The sequence below is a fragment of the Neolamprologus multifasciatus genome, chromosome 22, assembly GCF_963576455.1.
Source record: "Neolamprologus multifasciatus chromosome 22, fNeoMul1.2, whole genome shotgun sequence".
In the NCBI taxonomy this organism is placed as follows: Eukaryota; Metazoa; Chordata; class Actinopteri; order Cichliformes; family Cichlidae; genus Neolamprologus; species Neolamprologus multifasciatus.
This window is the reverse complement of record NC_140459.1, coordinates 5149305-5177266: the sequence shown is the minus strand read 5'-3', so window position 1 is coordinate 5177266 and position 27962 is coordinate 5149305. Positions and strand designations below refer to the sequence as shown.

The 27962-nt window shown below is 39.9% G+C and overlaps 1 protein-coding gene across 2 annotated transcripts in view; it reads left to right on the top strand.

The window, feature by feature from the left end:
- Positions 1–27962, top strand: part of shisa7b (shisa family member 7) — an 82465-nt gene that overhangs the window by 12410 nt on the left and 42093 nt on the right. For both annotated transcript variants that reach the window (XM_085147927.1, XM_085147928.1), the window contains exons 3-5: positions 19263–22293; positions 26177–26416; positions 26981–27097. In XM_085147927.1, the coding sequence (XP_085004053.1) occupies positions 21881–22293; positions 26177–26416; positions 26981–27097 (770 nt within the window). In that variant the 5' untranslated portion in view covers positions 19263–21880. The remainder of the gene's footprint in view (positions 1–19262; positions 22294–26176; positions 26417–26980; positions 27098–27962) is intronic.

The following is a 27962-nucleotide window of genomic DNA, read 5'->3' as shown; positions in this document are numbered from 1 at the left end:
CTAATCTAAATGAAACATATTGGAATGTAAAAATCAGAACAATAATAAAAATAAGATGATTTCTGAAATGGGATAAATTCCAATCAAAAATCTGAATGTAGTAAAATTAAGTGTGTCATTAAAGTAAAATAGCTCAATAAATTCAGTAAAGCAAAATAGAATAAATAAAAGTAAAAATTCCTAAAATGTTCTTCGTCATAGACTAAACAATGAATCAGTTAATCAAGAAAACAACAGGAATATTATTTCCATCTACATCTCATTTGGTTTATTCAGCATTAACTGCCCAAAAAGGCAGGATTTTATCTCTGCTGCATTGATTTTGTCTCTTGCAGGACCTTCGCTTGATAAGCATGCAATGCATTTTTCAAGGTTCTGTTGGAATTAATCCAAATACTGTGCAAAAAAGAGAAAAGGGAAATGCTACATGGCTCTAAAGGCTTATCCAACAGGTGCTCTAACACCAGCTACGAATTTAAAACATGTAAAAAATAAATGTATACCTCGAGCAATTCAGCAAGAGTCTTTATCAGCGTCTCAGGCCCTGATGAAAATCGTTTATCCTAGACGGAGTGCCTCAGAAACTCCCAAACACTGTGAGCTAGTCCCTTTATGTTAGGAAGTGGCATTTTCATGGTGTGTGTCCCGAGGAACTGGGGCACGAAGATATACAGCGATCTGTGAAAGTAGGCCAGATGGACCACAGTGAATGAACAGGATTTGTGTTCCTGTGCAGAACTTGAATGAATGAATTTCACCAAATATCACTTAAAGTGAGACAAAGGAAATCATTTAGACTTTATGATTCATAGATCAGGTTTTCCCAATGCTAAAATGTTTGTGGAGTGACTGACACACATGTAGGCTTGATTGATTGTTCCACATACAGTCATTACAATAAGTCCATGTCCTTTTACCTAAATGGACTCAATGCATTTCCTGTTGTTTATGTTTTTCACTCCTCTTACACGCTGCGGCACAGGAAGAGAGAAACACGTCTCTTTGTAACAACGGTGAGGAGAATAAAATATTTAAAAGTGTGGAAACACGTCCCTAGAGTCAGTGCTGACAGTGTTTTGCATGTAAATATGGAAACGCAAATGTCCGTAAGACAGAGAGAAACACAGTAGTTCATCTCTGTGCCAGGTGTGCAAGTCATTATAGCAGCATAAGCCCACACACAGAGGCGACTTAATTATATATAAATGGCTTAATGATTGTAAGTATCTATTAGGCAGCTGATTGTTTAGCTGTAGGGACTGTCAGTCACAAGTTCCTGTTCAGAGCAGGGGTGGATTTAGTGATTAGCTTTTAATTCAACGCAGTTCTGTTGAAGTTTGTTGCTCAAGAACGTTAATTTGTACATGCAATCAATATAGATTGCGTTTTTCCTCTTAAAAAATATAGAATAATAAAAAGTAAAGTTCTGATACGCCCGATGAGACTTTTCCATCGCTAGTTTGTAAAGTGACGTTTAAATGTTTGGCTGCTCTTGTCTGAGGGGGAGTTGATCCGGTCATAGAGGAGTTTTAGGATACTTGAATGTATAACGCGCCCACGACGAAGATGCATTTGGAAACTGAGTCATGATCATCGCAGCCTTTGGTCGGGTGTTTCCGAACTCGAGGACTCTCTAAATGCAGCGCTTTAGTCACGGCGGTTTTGAAAAAGAATTGGATAACAGTGCAGCTGGGCTAACAGTCGCACTACAAAGGCTGAAGTTTCAGACAAAAAAACAAAAGTGACAAAGGCAATTTTCACATCATCCATGTTTTCTTCTTGGAAATGAAGCTGCGAGCTGTAGTTTGTAATAAGCAAAACATTTCCTGATTGTGATAGCGTGTGCTAATAGTGCTAATAGCGCTAATAGCGCTAATAGCGTGTTCTTTTACAGCTCAAAACTCTAAGTTTTAGCTCCTCCCCTTTAAGCCAGCTGTCCTCTGATAGGATGCCCCTCCTAAACAGCAGGTAGAGCTGTGTGTGGAGTGTTTGAAGCTGATTCCTGGAGTCAAATGCGAGAAGTTAAATAAAGTTTCATTAAAGCTACGTGTTCCTGTAAAATGAAACTAAATCTCACTAAGTTATCGACCCGAGTGTGCTCTGTTTGGTCTAAATATGCTTTGTTAAACTGTGTTGTAGTGGATCAGCCCACCAAACACCAGATTACTCAGCTCTGAAATAAATCATTATAACATTATGTTGTGTCATCGCGATGAGAGTTAATGGAAGCGTGAGCCTCTCATAATACTCCCGACTCCGTGTTATCATCTGAAAACTAGGCTGCATTAATGGATTTTATTTTTAAACCAGTTTTATTCCACCGCTGCATCACAAGGGCAGTGCGCTGACCTTTATGGCCCGAGTTCACTGCAGCGACGGCTCTGCCAGCTTCGCCCCGGCCCACGTTGCGATGCTGAGCCATATTGCTCCTGTTTCTGCTGCTGCATGCCCTCGTGCACTGGAACTTTTCCCATCAGGCTTCAGAGAGACGGAAGTGTAGTGAATGGTGGGAGGAAAGGGAGAAGAATGGGGGGGAGGCAGAGGAGTTAAAGGGAGCAAGAATGATGTGAAACTAGTGAAGATGGATGGGAGAAGAGGAGGTGGAGGAAGGAGACAGTGAATGAGAAAAAGGAATCATGTATATATATTTATAAAAAAACTCCTGAGAGATGACAGCCGACCGACATGGTTGATACGGACGCAAGTCAGCGGACCTGATTGAAACTGTTGCAGAAAACACACAAAAAAGACGATCCAGATAATAAGAGGAACAAAAGTCGTTATTTTTCTTCTTCTTCTTCTTCTTGTCCTCTTGTTTTTTTCTTTTTCTCGCTTTCTCTCTTTTCAATGCTGCAGTGCTATTCTGAGAGAGATGCTTCAGCCCACGCACTGCCGGAGAGGGAGGGAGTGAATGGATGGAGGGATGAAGAGGAGAGATGGAGTGTGTGCACATGTGTGCGTTATGGGGAGGTGGAGCGGGGGGGGGTCCGCTGCACTAACTCGTTGCCTGTCAGGGAGCGTCTGTGTCTTTAAAGCTTGTGTGTTTCTGCGAAGGAGGAAGTCAGGCGGGCATGAAGCAGCGGGACAGACATACAGGGACATATGCACACATACTGTAAGCTGGAGGCAGATGCAGCCATCAGTGCTTAAGTATTTGTGTGTGTTGATACATAACACAAAATGATATGCTTAGAACTATCGCTGTCATCGATTTCTGTTTCTGGATGCAAGTTTTCCATGTTTTCCGTGTTCTTGGATCTGATTTTTTTATCTGATGGATCTCAGCGTGGTGGCTCAGCGGTTAGCACTGTTGCCTCACAGCAGACGGGTCCTGCTTGCAAACTGTGGCTCGTTTTTGTAGAGTTTGTATGGCTTCTGTTCATGACTCTATTTTCTTGCCTGGGTTTTTGCAAATTTTTTGCCACTGCAGGAAATCAGGGCAGGAATATTTGAAGGAACAGCCTTTGCAACTGGTTCTTGGAGCCACCAGATGGATGCCCCAGTCCCCACTGACATGCTCGTTTACCTCATCCTATAACATAAGTACCAAAACGAGGGAATTCAGTTGTTTCAAGACGGCTCTTGGATTGTTTGACTTTGGATGAAGTGATATTTTAACACGTCTGTTCTAAGTTAGAACAACAACTGAGGGAACATTGGTTACATATCATAACCTCAGATGATGTTTATAGCTGATGGTTTCAGGCTGTAAGGATGCTATCTATCTAAATCTATTCTTCTGTCCTATTAATTTGTTCTCTTATTACTTACTTCAAACTTGAGATTGGTTTAACTCAGCTCCCTGCTCCCTTTTTTGTTCAGGGCTGCTCAGGAGGTAAATGTTCTCCTCCAGGGCTGGTTTCTGCAGTCAGAACACACAGAAAGCTGCAGGTATCTAAAACAGCTCACAGTATCCTTTGGCAAAACGATGCTCGTGACAGAGTTTGGGCCAAGTGGCTAATATCAGTGTTTAAAATAACAGCCAGTAGCAAATACTGTCAGGTTTGTTTGGGTTGTTTTTTTGTTGCTGAGCAGATGAACCATCAATATAAAGTGTGGTGCTTGCATGTCTTTGCTCTATTCTGCACATTTAGCCTGCACGAAATCGATGTGGCACCAAAGTTTAACATCAGCAGGTTAAATGTCATCTCATTTCCTGATTTTTGTCCAGAAAATATTCAACTGATATCTCACTGCAGCTCTGATATGACTTTCAACAATTGTCCGTGTACAGTTGCGTCATAGGGACTCTGAAAGATGGTCTGAATGCATCCTGTAAAGATTCAAAAGCAAAATACAAATGCCTGGATTCATTTTTTAAAATAAATTTTGGCTGTATGAGAATGACTTTGTTCTCCTGTGAGGGCTGGAGACCTCATATCTCCCTGTGACCGGGGGATTAAGTGCTCCATATGTGCCTACTGAACTATAGGTTATCTGGTTCATGGTAAATGAAGCACAATATGGCCGAGAGTCGACAGACTGGCACCACGCCTCTGAATGTTTGCATCACTCAGGGAGGCATTACTCATACATTTAGGTTTTGTAACACAGGGTGCTTAAAATAACTGCATTTTGAAGTACATTTTCCTCAGGATTACAGCAGTTGGCATAAATTACTGTAGATAATGTTTATTGAAATTACTGAATTTCCCGGAGGAACCCACCCGAGGGATTAATAACGTTTCATCTAGGGATGCAACGATACCAGTTTTTTCAAACCGATACGATACGATACTTGGATCTGAGTACTTGCCGATACAGAGTACAAAAACCGATACTTCTACCACACACACACAAATGCAATGAATTGGAAGACAGGTTTTATTTTATTCTCTGCCGATAAAAAATAAAATCTTATTAAAAATGACCACAAAAAAATTTCAAGTGAAAAATAAGCACTTCTGTTTATTTATTATATTTCATATCGCAGCTCGAGTATGCTGAGAAGACGGTGCAATCCTATGTTTTCCACGACCGGCATTGACTGGTCATCCAGAGCGATAAAATGAGTCGAGCCTCTGTTATTTTAACTGCCCGTGGATTTTCTCTTGACATTTTTCTTCGCTTTTCCAAAACCTGAGTTAAAGTTGGCTGTTCCACACTGCTGACATTTTGTTTAGCCTAGCTACAGTAGCCTCCAGTTTCTCTTTTTTATCTGGAGCTGCCAGTCTCACTCGTCTAACCCTGTGCCTGTTTAGCGTGGGATGTCCCCCTAGTGGCCAATCTAAAAAACTACAACAGAAATGACAAGCCACCCTCTGATTAATGAAATAAGTTAGTATCGGTTCGTGGTATCGGTTAACTTTAACGAGTATGAGTACACACACATTTTACAGTATCTGCCCCGATACCCGATACCAGCATCGGTATCGGTGCATCCCTAGTTTCATCTAATCTATTGGAAAAGATTAGAGTCGAATATTAAAGATTCTGATAGATTATTATAGTACTTCACTAAAACTAAATTCCAAGTCAAAGGTAAAATTCACTACTTCATATTAATGCCAAACCAGTTACACTTGACGGTACTTTCTCTTGTATTTATGAGTCTAATATCGATGTACAATAGTTTCCCATAATTCACTGCATGAAGGAAATAAAGGAGCTACTGAAGGGCGCTTAAAACAGCAAGATTAATTAAAAACATTGCCTTTGAAAATCAGAAATCATTCCCTGCTAGCACAATACAACAGGGATGGAGTCCCTTGTTGGAGAATCACATTCTATCTAATAACGTTTTTATCGCAGCTTCAGTTTATTTCAGATCTTAAAAGATAAAAATTTGGGGGATAGTTTACCAAACCGGCATCCTGATCGGAATTTAAAGCTTAAGCTGCAAGTGATGTTCCTCCCTGCTTCCTGTCATATCACCCGCTACTGCTAAACAGTGCACCGCATCCACATAGAAACGGTTATATAAATTATACATACTGCATATTTTAGCGTGCAGGATGTAAATGGGACACAGCTGTACTACACCATCCACTGTGTTAGCATTCTTGGCAGGGAGGCAGCACTGCAGGTATACAGGCAGCAGGACGAATCCATACATGTGTGCACCGCACACAGCAAGACGAATGGCCGAGATCAGCAGGAGGACAGGAAAAGCAGGGAGACCAGCAGGGGTCTATGCAGATGGACAGATTCGCACACAGAGGCAGGTAGAACAAGAGCAGCTCGGGCACATACAGGAAGATAGGAAGACACGGTGGGCAGAGAGGTCGCCGCGTGGCTGCAAGATGGAACAAAGGTCCTAATTTTTTAATAGCGTGTGTGTTTGGCTGCTTTAACGGCGCTCTGATTTCCTGTTTGGAATCGTTTATCTGCCGTGTATTGTAGGAAATGTTTCATTAGGAGGTTTAAACAGGGCACACAGGACATTTTGGAGCCATTTCCTTATGTTGCTTTATATTCCTGACCGCTCTTTCACTGCAAATTTGACCCTTAATCACAGATTAATGCACAATAACAAGCAGCATATCCTTTGATAAACACGCTCGCAATGAATTTCAAATCCCCTCACTTTGACTTCCCGGAGAAGAGTGCAGTGTTAACCCCGCCATGTTAATCCATGAAGTCTGGACGTCTTTATTTGTGCGCACATTTTCACAGATTTTGATTTTTTATTATTGAATTAATACTCTTACTGCCTAGAAAGCCAGTGGAAGTCAAAGTATTTGTCAGCGGAGGCTTCTTAATTACAACATCTGAGGAAGCGAGTCGGAAAAGCCCCCGGAGGGTCGAGGCACGCTGATGTGAAGCCAGGCTGTCAGGGCAGCAGAGCGCCCAGAACTTTCCAGCAGAGAGGACCGCGTTATTGAGGTTACTGTGACTCAAGAAATAGTTCCTGTCAGCTCTAACCCTAACCCTGGAACATCCTGTTCTCTTATACTTTTCTCTTTTATATTTAATAATTAATTTGATTTTTCCTCTTCTTCTTTTTTCACTGTTGCTTGTTTTGCCTTTGGAGCTTTTGTTGGCTGTAGGTATTGTTGTTTCTCTGGGGACGGATTCTTGTCCTGCTGCTGATCTCATTTTTCTTTGCTCCAGAAAGAAGCGACAGTCAGATGTAGAAATGAAACAATGGAGGTATTTTCACAGAGTTTGAATTAAGAGAGTAACCGAAAAATGAGTTAGGTCAGGACTTTTGTGTTTAGTTATTTCCCGCAAACCCGTCTGAACCCTATGGCATACCCTACTCTGGAGCCCGACGTGCTCCACAATTGTAACCAGTGTTGGTCAAGTTACTTGAAAAAAGTAATCAGTAACTAATTACTGATTACTTAATCAGTAACTAATTACTGATTACTTCACCAAAAAAGTAATCCCGTTACTTTACTGATTACTTATTTTCAAAAGTAATTAATTACTTAGTTACTTAGTTACTTTTTAAAAACACGATTTACAACCTGAATAGGTGATAAAGTGATAGATCTTTCAGCCCAATTCTACTTTTTCTGCATAATCCATCATACAAAATGTAATCAAATAGAAAAGTCTCTTTTTAAAACTTGTTTTATTAGTTTTAATCTTTTAACTTTATGCATCAAGCAAAAAATTTAATTATCTGCAACATTCTCTGACTGGAAGAAATTAGTTTAATATTTAAACCTATTTTCTGCACATTCCAGCACATAAAATAAAATATTTTTTTGTGTGTTTACACTCAGTCTTTCAAATAGATGCAAGTAAAACACAGCAGAAAATAAATAAAGTTAAAGACTAGCGGTCCTTTTGCTCTATTTTCACCTGTAAAGCAGGAGTGGGGTAGGCGGAGGTTTACCCTGGTGCAGGTGTGCAGCGGTCAGTGGAAGAATCCTCTGTGAGTTTCTCTGTGAGTTTCCCATTACGTCGTAGCTACTCGGCGCTTTCTTGGAAGTTTAGGGGGTTTTTTCGCTGTAAAAAGAGGTTTTCTTCCCACGCACAACGGACACTAATGTTTTTGTCACTTTTTATGGAATCAAACTCAAAGTAAGGTCAGTACTTCCACGCTTTAAACGCTGCACGCTCATACTCTCTCTGCACTCGATATATGATCCATTGTTGATCTGCACACAGCTGTTGTCACGAATGTCGCACTCGCTTACGTCACTGTCATGAGACATTCTCGCAAAAAAATCACGGTTTTAGTAACGCAGTAACGCAGCGTTCCTACGGGAAAGTAACGGTAATCTAATTACCGTTTTTGCAATAGTAATCCCTTACTTTACTCGTTACTTGAAAAAAGTAATCGGATTACAGTAACTGCCCATCTCTGATTGTAACTACATGTCAGGTCCACGGCACCCGAGCAGTCTGATCATGACGTTTATGTCACTCAGGCTTGCAGTACTACAATCCTGGCTTGACTCCTTTTTTCTAACCACGTTATCTCAGACGTGTTTTCAGTAGAAGAAACATTTTGTCACTCATCCAAGTCAGAATCAACTTTCTGGGATTTTCTTACTTGGATGATTGAGCATCAAAACGTGATCAAATGTCATGAGGTGATGGAAGGGTGTGAAGGAGGACAGTAAAATAAATTGTATTTTCTAATTTTTTCCTTCCAGAGATGTGATCCAGTAATTATTTTTCTCTTCCTTGTTTAGGATTTCTATGACTGAACTTAGGCTACGTTCACACTGCAGGCAAAAGCGCATCAAATCCGATTTTTTTGACCCTATGCGACCCATATCCGATCATGGTGTGACAGTGTGAACGGCACAAATCCGATATTTTCAAATCCGATCTGGGTCACTTTCGTATGTGGTCCTGGTTTTTTGTCCTCTTTCAGAGGACAAAAAACCAAGATGGCTGCTTATTGGGAAAACTGTGTTTGTTACTCTTAGCAATCCAACAAACATCACGAAAAGAACTTAACATCTAAAAGATTGGTTAAGACTTGTATCTTCACAAAGAAGTTCTGCTTCATTTTGTGTGAGTATTTCCACAAATTTTGAGGTTTAGGGTCCCTTTTTTCATCACATGTGCTCCACAAGTAACACCTGGCTTATTGGATTACCTGGAGCCGGGAATTCATTTTTGTCTTCTAAGAATTTAAATTGGTGATCAAGAAACATGACAACTAAGAGGCTAATAGAAGATATTGAAGAAGTTAAGAAGTCTCTTAACTTCATGTCAGAGGAATTGAGTAAGGTGGTGAAACAGCAAGCAGGACTACTGGACTTAATTGAAGAAGTAAGACAACTGAAGATTGTGATTAAGGAAAAAGACAAGAAGATTGAAGAGCTGGAAAAAAGAGTTGAAGATTTGGAGCAGTATACAAGAATGGAAGATGTGATTATTTCTGGACTAAAGACAAATCACTACACCTATGCACGGAGTACAGCAGGTGACAAGGAGGGGGAAGATGCACCAAGAGCTGAAAAGGATTTGCTTGAGCAGCAAGTTATTCAGTTTTTCAAAGACAAAGACATTCTTTTGGATAGCAAAAACATAGCTGCATGTCATACTATTCCACAAAAACATACCAAGATGCCAACTATCATACTACGATTTGTGAACAGGAAATATAAAGTTGAACTGTTAAAGATGGGAAAGAAGTTAAAGGGAACCGGCGTATATGTGAATGAGCATCTCACCAAGAGAAATGCTGAAATTGCACGACAGGCAAGACTATTGAAGAAGGAAAGGCACATCCAAGATACCTGGACCAGGAACTGTAAGGTATTCATAAGACTTAATGGGACACCAGAACAAGCTAAAGTAATTGTTGTCAGAGACATTGCAGATCTTGAGAGATTTAAACAAAAGAAATAGAGTTCAGTGTAGAAAAGAATTGTGCTGCTGACTGTGATATGAACAATATTTGATAAGTGTGAGAAAAATAACTATGCATGTGAATGTGTGAACAAAAAAAAAAAAAAGGCAAAAAATGGAATATTTTGGATCTTATGATTATAAATTTTATGAGTTGGACAATAGTATTGATCCAGATATCCACCTCTATCAGAATGTTGATATGACATGTGAATATTATAATGGGGAAGAGTTGGATCCCAAGTTAAAAGGTTTTTCATTAATCCACTTTAACAGTCGGAGTCTTTACAGTAATTTTTCTAAAATCAAAGCGTATCTTGATCAATTCCAAAATAAGTTTGCAGTGGTAGCAATTTCAGAAACATGGTTGAATGACGACAAAGAATTGCAAGATGGACTAGAGGGCTATGAAATGTTTTGGCAAAATAGGAAGAATAGAAGAGGAGGAGGTGTTGCTATGTTTGTTTTTTCATATCTTAAATGTAAAGTTGTTAACAATATGACTGCTGTGATTGATAACTTGATGGAATGTTTAACCATTGAAATTCAGGTTGAAAGATCGAAAAACATATTAGTTAGCTGCATTTATCGTACACCTGCATCCTGTATAGATCAGTTTACTAAAGAAATTTCTGTAATATTAGAAAAACACAAGGAGAAGGTGACTTTTTTTTGTGGTGATTTTAACATTGATCTATTGAAGGTAAACGACCATAATAAGACTTCAGAATTTATTGATACAATGTTTAGTTTTGGATTCCATCCGTTGATTCTAAAGCCGAGCAGAATAACGATGGATAGTGCCACTTTGATCGACAATATTTTTGTCAATAAGATAGACGGCAAGATACATAGTGGACTGTTAGTCACAGATGTAAGTGATCACTTGCCTGTCTTTTCAGTGTTTGAAATGAACAATCAACTTCATTTTCAAGAGGAAAAGAAAATTGATTACAGTGGTAGAATAAAAACACCAGAACAAATTGCAGCTTTTAAAACAGACTTAGAAAATTATGACTGGCAAAAAGTTTATGTGGAAGACACTAATGATGCATACAATGCATTTTTGGATATATTTTTGTCAATCTATGACAGCCATTGTCCAATTAAAAAGTTTTCTGGAAATTATAAAAAGAAAAAACCATGGTTTACACAAGGCCTGGAAAGAGCCTGTAAAAAGAAAAATAGGTTATACAGGATTTTTTTGACAAATAGAACAAAGGAAAATGAAGACAAATATAAGAAATATCGAAATAAATTAACATCTATTATGCGATATGAAAAGAAAAGATATTATGAACAGCTGCTTCAAAAACATAAAAGTAATATTAAGGCTACCTGGAGTGTATTAAATAGGATAATAAAAAATCAACATAATATATGTTCTCCAACACGTATTGTAACAAGAGGTAATGTAGTGATTGAGAATACTGAGAGCATTGTTAATGAATTTAATGATTACTTTGTTAATGTAGGTCCCAACTTGGCAAAAGAGATTTCTGTACCAGGAGAAAATGATGAAGTAGATTCTACTTCTTCTAAATGTAGCTCAATGTTTCTTGGTGGAGTCTGTGAGAGTGACATTGTAGAAGTGGTGAGTAAATTCAAGAGTAAAAAATCCATGGATTGTGACGACCTTGACATGTCGCTAATTAAAGAAGTTCTTCATAGTGTCCTTCAACCGTTAACATATATTTGTAACAAATCATTTCAAACTGGAATTTTTCCAGATAAAATGAAAATAGCCAAAGTGATCCCACTATATAAAACTGGTGATAAACAGATTGTGTCAAACTATAGACCGGTATCTTTACTGCCTCAGTTTTCAAAGATTCTTGAAAAACTATTTGCAAACAAACTAGATTCTTTTATTGATAAATATGATTTATTGAATGATCATCAGTATGGGTTTAGAAGAAATCGCTCAACATCTCTAGCTGTGATGGAATTTATTGAAAATATTACAACAGCTGTGGATGAAAAACAGTTTGGAATAGGTGTGTTTATTGATTTACGTAAAGCCTTTGATACGATAGATCATTCTTTACTTTTACAGAAGTGTGAAAGGTATGGTTTAAGAGGTGTTGTACAATTTTGGTTAAATAGTTACTTGAATAATAGGTTCCAATATGTGAGTATTAATAACATGAAATCTAAACTTAGAAAAGTAACTTGTGGAGTTCCGCAAGGATCTGTTTTGGGACCTAAATTATTTTTACTTTATATAAATGATATTTGTACAGCCAGTGATACTTTAAAATATGTGATGTTTGCTGATGATACAAACTTATTTTGTTCTGGAAAAGACATAAAGAAATTACTGAAAACAGTGGAAACAGAACTCATGAAGTTAAATAGATGGTTTGTATTTAATAAACTATCATTGAATGAAAGTAAAACAAAATTTATGTTATTTGGAGGTAGTAAAAGTAATATTAAAGTAAAATTGAATTTAAATAATGTGGAAATTGAAAGAGTATATGAGACAAAATTTTTAGGAGTAATTATTGATGATAAACTTTGTTGGAAGCCCCACATAGAACATGTGAAACGGAAATTATCCAAGTCTATTTCTATTCTTTATAAAACAAGAGATTTTTTGAATAAAAACTGCCTTTATTTATTGTATACTTCCCTTTGTTTGCCTTATATGACCTACTGTGCAGAAATTTGGGGGAACACATACAAAACATATTTGGATTCAATATTTAAATTGCAAAAAAGAGCTATTAGAATAATAAATAAAGTTGGATATAGGGAGTCAACCAACCAGTTTTTTGTAGGATCATCTATGTTAAAATTCATGGACATTATATATTCTAAAACTTTAGAAATTATATATCGTGTGATTAAAAAGAATGTTCCAATTTGTATTTTAAGTATGTTTCAACTAAGAGATGGAAAATATGATTTGAGGGGGTCTTATAAGTTTGAAATGCCTAAAGTGAGAACCAATGTTAAGTATAGATGTGTGTCAGTTTTGGGAGTGAAATTATGGAATGGACTTAATGATGAACTGAAGATGTGTTTTTCTTTGTCATTCTTCAGGAAGATTTTAAAAATTAGTATTATACAAGGTTATAGAAATTTGGTTTGTTAAAAAAGGTTTGTGTTGATTTAATTTCTTGATTTCTTGATTTATCATTGATTTCTTTTCAAACTGTTATACAACTTATTTATCAATGCTATTTATTTTCTTGGTTAAGGATTTGATTATTTCTATGGGGGTAAGGGATAGGATAAGTATAAGCCATAAAGCTTCAGCCTATTCCTTTTTCGGTTACTGTTTGAGTACTTTTATGTAAAATTATAATCTGTTGTTGTTGACTGAAATAAACATTTCAAAATTCAATCCGATACATATCTGATGTTTTAGAAAGCGACTGCTGTTTGATGGTCACGTCGCATTAAATTCGTCTTTTACGTCACTGACACAAGACAGACGCCAATTATCAGCGTCGGAGAAGACATCGCGAACGCTTCCTGGTCATCCAGCGTAGATGTCAGTGAAACTGTTGGGAAGACAACGTTGGAGAAACGTGAACATTTTATTTTTACTGTATAATCTGCAGATTCTGACAGAAATCTGCAACTATCCTTTGAAGCACCGCTCCTCTAAAACAGCAATAAGGATCATTATTAGGTTATCTACATTATTATGTAAATAACAAAGTAACTTAAAGCAAAAATTGGGAAACGTGAAGTCTGAAGTCTTTATATTAAGACCATCAGTCAAACAATACTGTTGCTCTGGGTCTAAACAGAGCGCGTTGTGTGTGACGTCTTCTTTTGCGCATGCGGCCGCTTTGAGCGTTCACACTAGAGCGCGTTTGCTGTCGCATTTTATTTGTAGTGTGAACGAGCAGACAAAAAAATCGGATTTGATCAAAAAATCGGAATTGAGCATCAAGACCTGCAGTGTGAACGTAGCCTAAAATTCCCTCCATCCATCGTTTCTCCAAGCTGACCCAAAGTAAAAATTAAATCATGATGGTCCTAACAGCTGTAATCCATGAATGGCTATTACTAATAGAAACTGAATTATGCACCTTAAACCTTAAACACACTTTGTTAAACTCACATGTGGAACTTAAATCGATCCTCTTCACACAACGTGACATCTCAATAAAAGGCAGGTTTGATTTCAGCTGAGGGTTTAACAGCCTGTTAGTGTATCTTATTTACTTATCTTATTGGATGGTGTTGTATGTGTATATACGTTATGTTCACATATGTGTGCTTGTGTGTGAATGTGTACAGTTTTGTATATGTATGTGCATATTTGCATGTACATTATATGCTATATACTCTTACATGTCTTACAATTCTTTTTTAAAATGTTTTCTTTCTATTTTAATTCTTGTATTATATTATCCCTCCGTTCAGCACTTTGGCCGACACTTGATGTCTTTTAAATGTGCTATATAAATAAAGATGACTTGACTTGACTCAGTGAAGTCTAAAACATATCTGCAGGTTACGGCATGAAGTGCAAATGCATCTATAAGTAGCATGTACGTGATTTGTCCCACTTTTTTATTTGTTCTTCCTGGTCAGAGGGTGTGCTGCTATCATGGAATTTAATGATCTCCTTTCCATCTCATGAACGATGCTCCAGTGTATCCTCTGCTAAAGGAGGTAATAGAAGTGTGGAAGAACATTTCTTTAATGTTTGGAGAACTGATTATTCAGTTCTGCTTCCTGTTTTATTCTGAAATCTCGTTTTTTCTTACACTTCAGTAGGTTGGATTAGTGTCCTCAGTATTCATACCTGCAGATGTTCTCCTTTCTTTTCTCCTTTTTGTTACTCAAGCTTTGCAGCCAGCTTTCATGTTTCCTCGTGTGCAACCTTCTGAAGTGTTTACTGCACTTTTGCCTGTTTCTCTATTGGATTGTTCATCCTGCAAATTAATGTTCCTCAAAAACTGTTCATTTGGATTTTTAACTGGCAGTCAGAACATCTGACTTGTTCCTCAATGGAGACTTATTACAGGGAAGATCACAAAGTATTACAAACATAGTCTCAGGGTTGGTTATCTAACTGTAAAAGGTGAATTATTAATGAAGCTTCTCCAGAAGGGAGGGAATCGATTCTACTACTTGACTCTACAAATTAAAAGTTGGCGTCCTGGTTAGTCAGCAGCTAACTATTGAAACAAAGATGCTTTAGTAGTTAGCAAGACCTCTTTTCTATTATACGCCGATTTTTTAACCCAATTTTAAGTCTTCACACTTTTGGACTAGTCAGATATTTTCCTCTCTCATTTAACCGTGCTGCACAGCAGTGTACGTTTTCATTGTGAGGCATGTAGTAGCATCTGTCAGGCGAAGTGCCAGGATTTTGATTTTGGAGGTGCCAGAGTAATTTGGGGCTTCTAATTACAGAAGTTAAGCTTTTTATTCTAAGCTGTGTTATAAACAAGAGTTCGCTGCAGCAAATAGTTATTAATATGCTGGAATTCTTCCTGGTGTGACCCCAGAGTGATTTTTCTTTATTACAGACGGATACGCGCACGTGTATAAATTAAGAAAACAATACCTGATCTGTCATTATTTTTTCTGTGGATTATGAAGACTAATATTTGCTGTCCATTCACGTAAACACTGAGATCCAAAATATATTTAAATCCTTTCCTAGTGGAATAACTGTAGATGGCAGCACACCGGTTTATAAATGAATGAACTGATTAGAATAAAAGCTGCCTTTGCTTTCAAGGAGAAAATAAAACTGGATGAAATTTTCTATTTTAACTCTTGTTTTGTTGGTTCTATCAGTTTTTTCAATATTTTGCTCCCTTCCTGTAATAGAAAATGTTGTTGCATCATTAAGTGACTTCATCCTTCTTCTAACCCCTGAGTTGCATCCAGTACAGCCAGACACTGACCCAGTGAAGAAAAACCCTCAATACTGTTTCTTTCTTCTTCTTTTTTGAAAGTAAAACACATTTAGTTGATTTAAATACTTTAAACACTTTGATAACCTAAAATAAAACCTAAGAAAATACTCAGGGACAGTTTGGCCATTAAGCTCCTCGTCCAAAGCCCCGTAGAGACATTTAATTCTCCATCTTCATTTCTGCTCTCTGCTCCTGCTCTGACAGTTATATGAAGTAGGCAGTGTTGGGGAGTAACGGAATACATGTACCGCCGTTACGTATTTAAAATACAAAATATGAGTAACTGTATTCCGTTACAGTTACCGTTTAAAAAGGTGGTATTTAGAATACAGTTACTTTGTTGAAATAAATGGATTACACGGCGGTACTTTCCTGTTTCATATTGTGGCGGGTCAGGACTGTTTGGGTTTTGTTTGACAGCTACGTTCTGTTGTTCCAGGCGGCAGCGTTACGGTTGCCATGGTTACAGGGTGACACTCTCTCTGTGTGTTTCCCGGGTGAGAGAGGCCTTTTTGTTGTTGTTGTGCTAAGCTAATAGGCAGAATGCTACAGGTATAGCTCTAAAGAATGTAGCATCATAGGCAGTGTAGTCCGTGCTGCAGGGAGAATGGACTGCCATACACGTTATGTGTCTGTGAGCGAGGGAGGGAGAAAAAGGAAAAGTACGAGCTGTCATCGAGCAAAAACGGGAGCTGGAAGCATGTAAATATAATAATAACCACTGCAGCCAAGAAGAGAGCCTGACGAGCCCAGTTGTAAGTAAGCTATTAAGACTCGACTGTACACCGTGTTCGTGTTTTCCTCCAAAAACAATAAGTTCTGTTGGAGCAGCCTTTCAGCGCCTCTCTCTGTCTCTCGCTAACAAAGTTGACCCAGACAACAGAGTTAAGCTAGTTTTCAGCTACGAGCCGACACAGAACCCACCGTATTAGCCAGAGGTCCCTTTACTACGGTTCGGAGCCGCGGACCTTCAGTAACAGTAATAAATCACAGCAATAGTACATTCATGTAGTTGTAAACAGCATGATAATATATTAAGTAATCCAAAGTATTCAGAATACGTTACTCTCATTGAGTAACGTAACGGAATATGTTACAGAATACATTTTGGGGCATGTATTCTGTATTCTGTAATGGAATACATTTTAAAAGTAACCTTCCCAACACTGGAAGTAGGACAATATAATGATCCCCGATTCCCAGATCGGAGATTTGTTGCATGTACATATGAAGAATAGCTGATGCATTGAATAACCTAAATAACATCTGTTCGTTTGTTGCTTTACATTAGTTTGTCACTGCATTATGATGCCATGTTTTTTATGAAACTTGCATGTTTTTTTTAAACAAGATGACTGTAGACTTTATGTGATGTCACAGGAAATAAATGTCAGTCAGAGCAGATTTAAGTGTAAACTACAAGCATTAATTAAGAGCAAGAAAATGAGGGTGCGTTCGATTTTTTTTTTTCCTGAGAGCGCTCTTACGCATGTCTCCCATTCCCAACACTGCAGGCCTCATTTTGCAAACAGAACACACACACACACACACACACACATCTGTGGTCTGTCTTTCCTCTGTCCTTCTGTCAAATGAGTCCATATGGCATCTGTCATGTCGTCTGCTCTCTTTTTTATCAAAGTCACATCACAGCTGCTCCCATCTCCTCTGTCAGCTGATGTTTTTTGTGTATGTTTGTGTGCTGTAGCTCCTTCAGCTCAGCACAGTTTCAGTGTCAAGAAGCTGTACTCAGTGCAAGAGTAGTATAAGAAATTACCACCAGCCTCCTGGCTTGTTTCGCAGTTGCCCTAATAACGGATTTCCTGCCTAAATTCAATCTCGACTTAAATTCTAGGCTTTTGTTTCTTGACACAGGAAGTAACAAAGCCAGTCTCAAAATCTCCTTGTGAACAGAAGAAAAAGGTGTGCAGCATTAACCCCTCCATCGTGTAAACATTTGTCATTTTAAATGAGCTGTGGCCTTGTTTTGACAAAATAGAATAGAATAGAATAGAATAGAATGCCTTTATTGTCACTATACAGTTGCTCAGTGAGATACAGAGCATCTCCAACAGTTCTGCAGCACTATATACATATTCAATTCAATTCAATTTTATTTATATAGCGCCAAATCACAACAAAAGTCGCCTCAAGGTGCTTCATAGATACAGAGAAAAACCCAACAATCATATGACCCCCTATGAGCAAGCACTTTGGCGACAGTGGGAAGAAAAAACTCCCTTTTAACAGGAAGAAACCTCCGGCAGAACCAGGCTCAGGGAGGGGCGGGGCCATCTGCTGTGATTGGTTGGGGTGAGAGAAGGAAGACAGGATAAAGACATGCTGTGGAAGAGAGACAGAGGTTAATAACAGATATGATTCAATGCAGAGAGGTCTGTTAACACATAGTGAGTGAGAAAGGTGACTGGTGACATATGAGCAGTATTAACAGAAAAAAAAAAATGAAATGTAAAAATATACAATCTGATGTAAAAAAAGTAAATATGTAAATAAATAGTGTTATGTATATACAGTTCGGGTTATTGCACATAGAACATGGTGTTGCACAGTGGTGGTTTATAGGGGGAAATGGGCAAATGGAGGGGTGGGACTGTGTTATCGGTGCGTGTATGAGTTAAGGGTGGTTATGGCCTTTGGGAAGAAACTGTTCTTGAGTCTGTGGGTCTTTGTGCTGATGCACCTGTAGCGCTGAACAGGTTAAAACCAGGGTGGGAGGTGTCTTTGATGATGTTTGCTGCTCTGCTGGGGCGGCGGGAAGAATAAACGCCCATCAGGGAGGGGAGAGAGCAGCCGATGATCTTCTGTGCTGCCTTAACTACACGCTGAAGTCTCGCTCTGTCCGCCTTGGTGCAGCTGCCGTACCGTACTTTGATACAGTATGTTGGCAGGGTTTTTTTGGGGGGAGGGCTAAAAGTCTTTTTCCTCCTGTTCCCAGTGTTGGTCTTTCGCTCTATGTGTAGGGGGAGGAGCTTGTGCACATGGTGAAACAGAGAGCAAAGCAGAGGAGACAAGCTAGCACAACCAAAAAGAAAAACAGTTGTTTACTCCAAATTAAAACCAAAATAAAGTCGGTGCACACACCTCACAAGTATAACAGCAAATTCTGGTTGGAAACAGACACATTTTAAACCCTAATATTACTAATATAGTTAATAATATAGTAATATTAGTTCAGTCACTAATAAATACATAGATGAAGTCTCTCTCTTGCTGTGTTAAGTTAACCTGCTGCCACGTTGCTGCTGTGCTGCTGTGGTCAGACTGCAGTAGTAGTTCCTTGTTTTGCAGTGAAGGTCATCGTAACCAGAACGTGCAGCGGGTGGAGCGCTGGTTCATGTGGCAAGGCTGCAGAGCAGAGCAAGGACTGCTAGCTGCAGTCTATGAACGTGGAATGCAACTTGATTAGCTCGGCCAGTTATTTATTAAGCACAGACAACTTGGTTTAATTCTGAAAGCATCCTTTCACAGCATGCCCATCCCCCACCACAAGTTGAGCATATCTCTGTGGAAACGCTGCACCAATAACAGCCAGCTCAGCAAAACGTCTTACAAACACCCTGTGTTTCCTGTTTTATGTTGCAGTGTGAAAGCCGGCGAAGAAGTGGACGCGAACCTGTGAGAGACAGGAAGAAGAAACAGAGTGAAGGATCTGATCCGGACCGTCGCTGTGCCAAGTGGAGGTTTTCCTGGAGGACTTTCTCAGCTGTTTTCCGAGCCGAGGCTCTGACTTCCCGCTCCTTTTCCACTCTTTTTTATTTTTATGTGGTCGGAATCACGATTTCTGACCGCTCTTTTGTTCCGATCGCGACCAAAACCAGGTGCCAAACCGACTGTGTCAAGAGAAGAAGCAAAAAAAATCGACAACTCTTCATATAAAGCGTTCATTTAGTCACCCAGCTTTGGACACATCACCCACAAATACATCAAAACATCCAACGTCCCATTAAAACCACACTGAATTTCAAGATAACGTCTGTAAAAGTTTATATATCCATCCCGTTTGGTCGGTGTTTGCTGCTTTTAATGTTAGAACGTCCTGATTTTTCTCACTGGGGCGGCGATCAGTGCATTATTGGTTCAAAGTGCTTTATAGACAAATCCTCCAGCTGTCGGTCTGCTCGTGGTTATGCATAGCAGAGGAGGCGTGTGGTAAGCTGTGATAACTCTGACGGCGTTTGACTGACAGGCACGTCAAACAGATAAACAGAGGCAACACCGCCGCCGCTGCTATCTCAAAGGCTCGGAGGTACGCCGTCGTTTCAGTCTGCGCTGTGAAACACTGTCGACACTTTGCCTATCTCCTTCTTCCAGTCGCTTCTCCGAGAGAGGCCTCTCGCCCTTTCGTCGTCTTCTGTTTCCTCCACGCGTGGCTCTTGATTACGCCGCTAAAAAGCCCCCTTTATCTACTCCCAGTGACCTCTTAAACCTTTTTTGCGTTCTTCCTTTTATTCTATTAAAAACATGCAATTTAAAACCTTTCACTGTACTTTCATTTTTTGTGGAAGGAAATCGAATTTGTAAAGATATTTAAAAAACAAAAAAGAACATAACCTAAAGCCATACTGAACACCAGCCATACGAATACATTTACAGAGCTCACGATGTTGAAGGTTCCTGCAACAAAGTGATCCTCGGTCACGCCGGTGCACGCACACACACATTCAGGGAGTCGACGAAGAAACTGCTAGTGACCCGAAATTTCATTCCTTTGGATGAAAGAGCGGCTTTGTACGTTTTTTTCTACCTGCGTGTTTTTAGATCGCACAGCCTGCGGTGTCGAGCGTGGCGAGCGTCGAGTTCCCGTCATCGCCCTGCGTTCCTCTGTGTTGACGGATGAATCCGGACAGTTTCATGTCTGTTCTGTGGGCAGAACCTCGCTGCCCTGCTAGAACCGGGCCCAAGCCCTCCTTCGTCCTCTTCTGCTGGGCCAAGCTAAATTCAGAGCAAAGACACTCACGCGAGGGTATCAAACGCACATAGATCCTCGCTTTCTGTCGTCTCTTCCTGTAATTCATCCACCGGATCCTCGCCATCGATCGCTCTTCTGTGAATGCCTTGACGCGCTCGCTTAATGAACTGATGTCTGTCCTCCGGTAGCCGCTGGAAGGACTTTTTTTCTTATAGATTCGATGCTGCTTAACGCCGTCAGTGATAGTACCTTTATTAGTCGCGCTCACAGCCCACGACTCATAAAATCACCGTTCCATCGTTCGAAACCAAAATTTCAAGCATACTGACCTTTACTGCTCCTCTTCCTCTAAATTCTTCGAAAGGGAGATTTGGTTTATTGGGCAAACTGTGAGCGAGAAGTTTAAGTAACAGCTTGTGCCAAATTTACACGGACTTCCTCTCAGCTTGTTCACCAAACAGAGCTGAGATCTCTAAAGCTGCCAGCACTGTTGTTTACAGACACGAGACACACGGAGCTCGGTGTTGAATTTGATTTCATTTCCATGTATAATTTTCACGCATTAGTTCTCCACCCAGGACAACAGAAGTGCCAAACTCCGAGAAGAATACACCCAGCGTCTGTCAGAGCTCATTGACTACAAAGTTTACATCCAGCGCTAAATGTTTACAGACCACAGTTTCCATCGCAGTTTCTTACATGACTTTTGTGCCATAAACAGCTCCCAGAACGCCCTGCATTCAGAGACATAGGACTCTTCTTCTGGACGAGTCATTACACGACGAGTTTACAGTTTTTCATACTCATTTTGTTTACAGAAAACGTCTCAATACTGCCTGTTTTGAAGATTTTTGGCCAACGGACTGTAAAACGGCACTTTGTCGACCGACAGACCAAAATTAAACATTTAATACCTGCTGCCATAAAACAAACCCACATTATTCTCTGTTTCTAATCAATTTTAAGTTAGATTACTTTAGGTCTACAGCCATTGTACAGACACATCGCATAGGGCCTAAAAAACTCTAAAAGACCTCAATGTTTACAAACGCTGCTTATGGGAAGGATTTGTATTCAGAGGGAAATGTTTACATTCAGATGACGGAGTGACACGCCAAACGCATTCATGAAACACTGCTCGAGCAACGTGAATCTGCTCAAATCCAACCCAAGGGATTAGATCATCAGACTGCAGATAAAACTTTTTGTAATGGAGGTTTTTTTTGGAGGATCTCGCTGACATTTGAAGCCGTTTGTGACTTTTTTGGCTCGAGAACTTTGTGATAAAACAATGACGTCTAAAATATTAAAGGGGATGCTTTGCTTATCCCTTATCCTCTTGCTTTTCTCCTGCCTCGCTGTTTCCACTGTAACCATCACCACTCGGCGACGCGCTGTCGATGGCGATATCAGGACTCTGACCGGCAGGGGCGGCTCTGCCGCTGCTGGTAAAACGAGTACCACCTTGTTCCTCCTGACGGGCTACAAGCCGCCGCTCCCACGGCTGCCTGCCGGACCCGAAGTGCCGCCGAAAGCGGCAGAGGTGGAGGACGGGGATGATCCACCGGTCATGGCTGAGCTGCCACCAAAGCCCCTCCCTCAGACCATGTTGCCAAGGAACGTAACGGCAGCACTGAAGCCTCCGCTCGGTGCGGCCCAGGTGGCTCCCGCCCCGAGACAGCTGGTGGACGTGGACCTGTGCAAGTAATGTTGTCAGAAATTCTGTGTAGTGTTTATCACTGTTTTTGTTAAGTCTTAAAAGCTAATGGAACATGTTTCTGTACGTGGGCTCTTTTAGCTGTGAGAACTTTTAACTAATGGCCATAAAACGAATATTAAAGATGAACGAAGTCGAGCCGATGCAACGGCAGTGCTTTAAACCTGCATTCTCTCTTAGCTCCAGCAGGGGGAGACTCTTGTAACTGCAGAGAGAAGTTAGCTGTTGTAAAAATCTATGGAAAAATTCTCGCGACTCACTTGATTTTTTAACTAGTTAGTAAAACTTTTCCAAATGAGTTTATAATCTCATTTTCTAGCTTGAAGTGTTTTTTATTGCATGGCCATTTGGTAAATTATTGTCCCACATTAGAGTCACGTGAACAGTAAAGAAGGCTGTGCTTTATGACAGAGTCAGGTATACGGCCACATTTTGAACTACTCAGCTGAAACATGATGCATGTTGTGCTGAATTGTGCTAAACTCCATAAGTTTTAGTAGAATGGTTCCAAATTTTAAAAATCTTAGTGACTTTTATACGTCTGCTACAATGTTGGCTTTATTTTTCACATTTTACACTTTCTCTAATCAAAAAGGAATGGAATGGGGTTGAGCCCATATGTGCTGTATGAGCACGCAGTGTCCTTAGTCAGACTGTAATGTCTTTATTTGAAAGCAGACACTGACGGTCAAAAAGCTGAACTCAAAGCTTCACCAACCACTGAGTCATATCACAATGCCTACATCCGTCCTTTATATACAGTCTATAATTATGTCAAAGAAATGTTACTGGATGAGACATCAGTATGAGCTAACTAGAATTACAGGACACGTAAATACATCGTTCATCGTTTGAGCAGGAAAGGAGGATAAGTGCTAAATTATTAAGGTAACCTAAAATGAAATCTTTGGACATGGAAACACATTTTTATCAGCTAAAATCATTCCAAACATCTATATACATTTTACATTAGATACATTTTTGTAACTGTTCCAGAGTTGAAAATTGTGGATGCAACAGTGTGATAGTTGGATCCGATATCGGTCGAAACGAGGCCAATCTGTGGGTCTCGATAATGTATCAGAGCACAAAAGCTTGGATCAGTGTCTCTAATCCAAACTATTTTAATCTGTTTTGAAAAACTATACTCCGTTAGGAACAGCAGGTCAGCAGAGTGAGCTGTTAAAGCACCAACGTGTGTTTTGTCATCGTACCAAGAGAAGCATCCAATTCTTCTACAGCTGACATAACTCATAGAAATTAAATTCTTAGCAGCTGTTCGGGCATTTTTAATTCTGGGGTTAAGTTGACATACAAAATGTGAATTTAAAAAAGTAAATTCTAGACAGAAACATCAGATTATGAACGTAAATGGCTGTTAATGTAATGTAGTTGAAATATCCCGATTTTCCTTGTTTTACATCTTCCGCTGTGCTGAAGTTTTGCTCGTCGTCGAAGGCCTGCGGATCTTTTGATCGCCCTAATTTCCATCCATCAATGTGATGGCTTGATCACTCTGGATGCCATAAAAGCGAGGCACATCATGATTCCCCTCCTTCAGCTCGGATCTTCATCTCGCACAAGCTCATATTTTTCACTGAGAGGCGTCTCGCTGTTGCTAAGCAACGTATAATCAGCTCTAAGTCAGATGTGTGTTGGCGAGCCACACGCTACGACTATCAACAGCAGCTACATTCAGGCACAAGAAAGCAGCACGAAGCGCTGCAGCGAAGACAGAGCTCAGTTCGTTTGCGCTGCTCTGCGAGCCTAAAAAGCTCTCCACAGAACAAATGCAGGATTTACCTAAAACATTTATCGCCTTTGAGACGACGAGTTTTAGCTCGGAGTGCTCAGAACGGTCCTGCAACTATAAAGGTAACATCTCAGTCAGGGGAAGTCCGTGAAAGGCTTCAAATCCAGTTCAAAAGCAGTAACAAAAACCTCCTAATGTAGAGCCACATAACCCTAATGTGACTGTTGTGTCGCCACTCTCCTCCCAGCAAATGACAAGGCAAGACAACAGTGATGTCACATCCTCCGCTTTGGTGGTGTTGTGCTCAGTTGTGCACCTCTCAGTTTTTGTACCCTCACAGTTTGAAAAAAGGAGACTTTGGACAAAAATGTGATTTCTTTGCTTCAGGTTTTGACTTTTTCTCCTCCTACATCAGCACTGATGTGGAGGTTTTGTCTGAGTGGCGACAATAGCACCCTACATGCAGGCATAAATGCTGCAGAGCTTTGGCGATGGCACTGTATAATGGCACCAAAGCCTGAGCCTAGGGCCTAGCCTGGGAAGCACCTACGTAAAACTTCAACTACACAATACAGCAACTGCAGGATTATACTGCAACTGCAAATATACCCGAGTAGAATTAAAAAAGCTTGATCACAGTTTTGAAAAAAATGTCCAGTATTTGACCAGTTGATCCATTAAATGGACCCAGCATGACCCTTTTTTTTCTGACAGTCGTCCTTATACTAGAGTTTAAAACAGTGACATAAATCTCTGGTCAGACAGCACAGCAGGCAGCTAAACATAAGATCATATAGTGGATAAAGTCTGCAGAAACTGTCAAATAAGCATGATTTTAGCACTGAGGAGCAGTAATGTCATATAAACCGTATATGCATATGCAACACAAAGGCAGCTCACTCAGTTGTTTGCTGCGTATTGCATTCCTGAGATATGGAGTATCACAAACACTTAAAAGAGGCTCAGGACTGGCAGTAAATTTACAAATGGCTTTCAGATTTCACTAATATTTCAAGCTCCAGATCACAGCACCAGGCTTCACAGCTCTGCCAGTTTGTGGACATTCACTCTATTCTGTTTTTCACCAGTGTTTTAGTGAAAATAACCTTTTTTTTTTATTTTAAGAGTCCTGTCTTTAACCCTTTAAAGCCGGTCAGAGCTGCACGCTCCGTTTTGCGTAACTATTTTTAAATCCCGGTAGCTCTGCAACCACGTGAGCTAGCGCAATCATTTTTTTTGCATATGAAACCAGAGGAGTTGTACTTACATCTTATGCCATCAGCTTGTCCTCGGTCACAGTTTCCTTCCACATATAGTTTTGCAAAAACTGCATAAAAAGCACCCGAAACTGGAAGTGACATCATTTTGCGGAAATGTTGTTTTTTACCATCAGGGCCTCATGAGCCTATACTGGTGTTTTTAAAAGTTATCTTTGACTTTATGACTTTCTGTGTCGTTTCTGGGATGCTTAGGACTCATATTGCACTGCTGGAAATAGTTTATTTTGATGCATATGCTGCTTTTTTGCAAATTTGCATTATAATATTTATTTTCGTTTTTCCTGCAGTGTATAAAAATTGGTGTATTTCAAAAATAAAACTATGAAGACACTTAAAATCACATTTCCTGTGGTGGGAAACTATTTTGTGCAACTTTTTTGTATTTACAGTTTTGAGGGATAAGCCTCTTAAATTTCTCTAACAAGAAATATATGTTAAAAAAACAAAAACGATTTTCAATTTTTTTGTAGTTTATTGCACTTTTTTACAATTTATGTAATTACTATGCACTTACTATGCCCAAAATTTGGGCTGTAATGGTTGTATTGATGTATAGCAACTTGAAATGCTCCCAAAAATGGCTCCACAGCATGTAAAAATATAATATAAGCTCTGGTGGACTTGGTTCTATGGTAGGTCTTAAAGGGTTAATGTCGTTTAATGTAGCGTCAGGAGGTAAAGATGTGGGAGAAGATTGTATTGGCAGAGATCGAAATTATGATGCATGCCAAACGCTCACATCCTGTGAACTTTCAGGGTCAAAGAAGAATCTTAAGCAGCAGAGGCGTGGTACACGACGGCATTAATGGTACGTTTTTTACCAACTTTACTCCGCAGGGGTTACTATGATGTGATGGGGCACTTTGACAACTCGTTCAACTGCTCCCAGGGCAGTTACATCTACTGCTGCGGCACCTGCCACTACCGCTTCTGCTGCGAGCACCAGAGGAACCGGCTAGATCAGGATTCCTGCACCAACTACAAGTCCCCCGACTGGGCTGACCCGCAGGTGCCCGTCACTGTGCCCGCGGTGAAAACCGGCCCCAACTTTGAGACGTTTCCGCAGCAGAGCAGCAGGTCAGAGTCTGGATGCGTCAGTCACAGAGCCATCAGAGGAAAAGTACAATATATTAGCATCATCTCGAAAGCAAAGATAAATAAAGAGCGGCATAATTAGTCAAAATAACCTCCCGATCTTGACAGAAACAAGTTAATTTAATGAGAAATATTTGCATTAAATGTTTTTAAATTTTAAAATAAATGTTTTATTCTTTTGGACGTTTCATTTTGAGCACATTTATAAGAAATCAAGGGTAAAAACAAGTTGAAGTAATTGCATAAACACTAAAATCTTTCTAAAAATTTGCGAGTTTGTGCTGTGTGTTAAAAAATTGCTTGAAGAGGAGCTAAAAACCTTTAACAATGGTAAATTATTTTTCACGAAACAGAGTTCTTGTTCGATCCTGCAACAATGAGGAAAAATAGTATCACCTATGAATTTCTATTGAAGTACAATATTATTCCCAATTAAAGCTAGAGACACGAATCCTAGTGAAAATTTACTTTAAAATGAAAAAGAAGCTGAACAGCGTGTCGTTTTTCCTGCTGAGTGCCCTGATGTCATTTCTTTTCTATAAACAGTACGGCCTATGTGATCGGAGGTGTGATCTCCTTCACTGTGGTGGTGGCCGTGGGCGTCAGGATCGCCTTCAGCAAGGTGGCTCGTCGACCCCGAAACCGAGACATCAACATGCCCAGGTGAGACTGCTGGACGGCTGCTTGGCTTCTCAGTTTAGACGTACAGCAAAGACACGAAACCCGATGCTAGCCACGAGGAGCACGGACGGTGAAGCCCGATTCTGCCAGGCATTAAAAGCTGCTAAGAAAAGACCATTTAGAGAAAAAAAGTTACATTGAATTGTCTTTCTAAAAATTCAAATGCAAAACGTGTGCTTATGATCAATAAATATCTGTGAAAAGTGTGCATATAAAGATGGGTGAAGTCCTAGTTTGAAGAGAATCATCTTAGTCACCTGTAGAGGTGCATATGGCTAACTTACCAATCACAAGTCATTTCTGCCCTAAAAGGTACTTTAAATAAGCCATACTATAACTTATAAGAAACTAGTGACTGAGCCCCTAAACTAGTCAGGAAGGTGTTTACTGAGCCCGTTCTCACTCCCGAGGCGTAACATGCCGACGTTTTGTCACGTCCCGCGGCGTTCCTGAGGAACGCGAAAGGAGACCTTCGGCGTTCTTATGGTACGCGGCGGGTTATGGCCGAAATCCAGTGCAATGACGCTCCCGCGGTAATAGACGTTCCAGCCCTGTATTCCAGCCCTAAACCTAACCTTATCCCTAGCCCTAACCATAACCTTTTTCCTGATCTTAACCAGGACTTTAATGATGTTAAATAGCGTGTTTCTAAGCGATTTGAAGAAAAAGAGCGAACATGTGTAGATTGAGTCCATACGGTTCTCATATTTCCTCATTTTTCCGAGGTCGTCATTTAGGAACGTGGTGGGTAGCCGAAAACGTATATGTTGACAATTTGTCACCTAGCCTAAAATGTGACGCTTTGGGAGTGAGAACGTGTTGACTGAGGTCATAAATCAGGTGACCG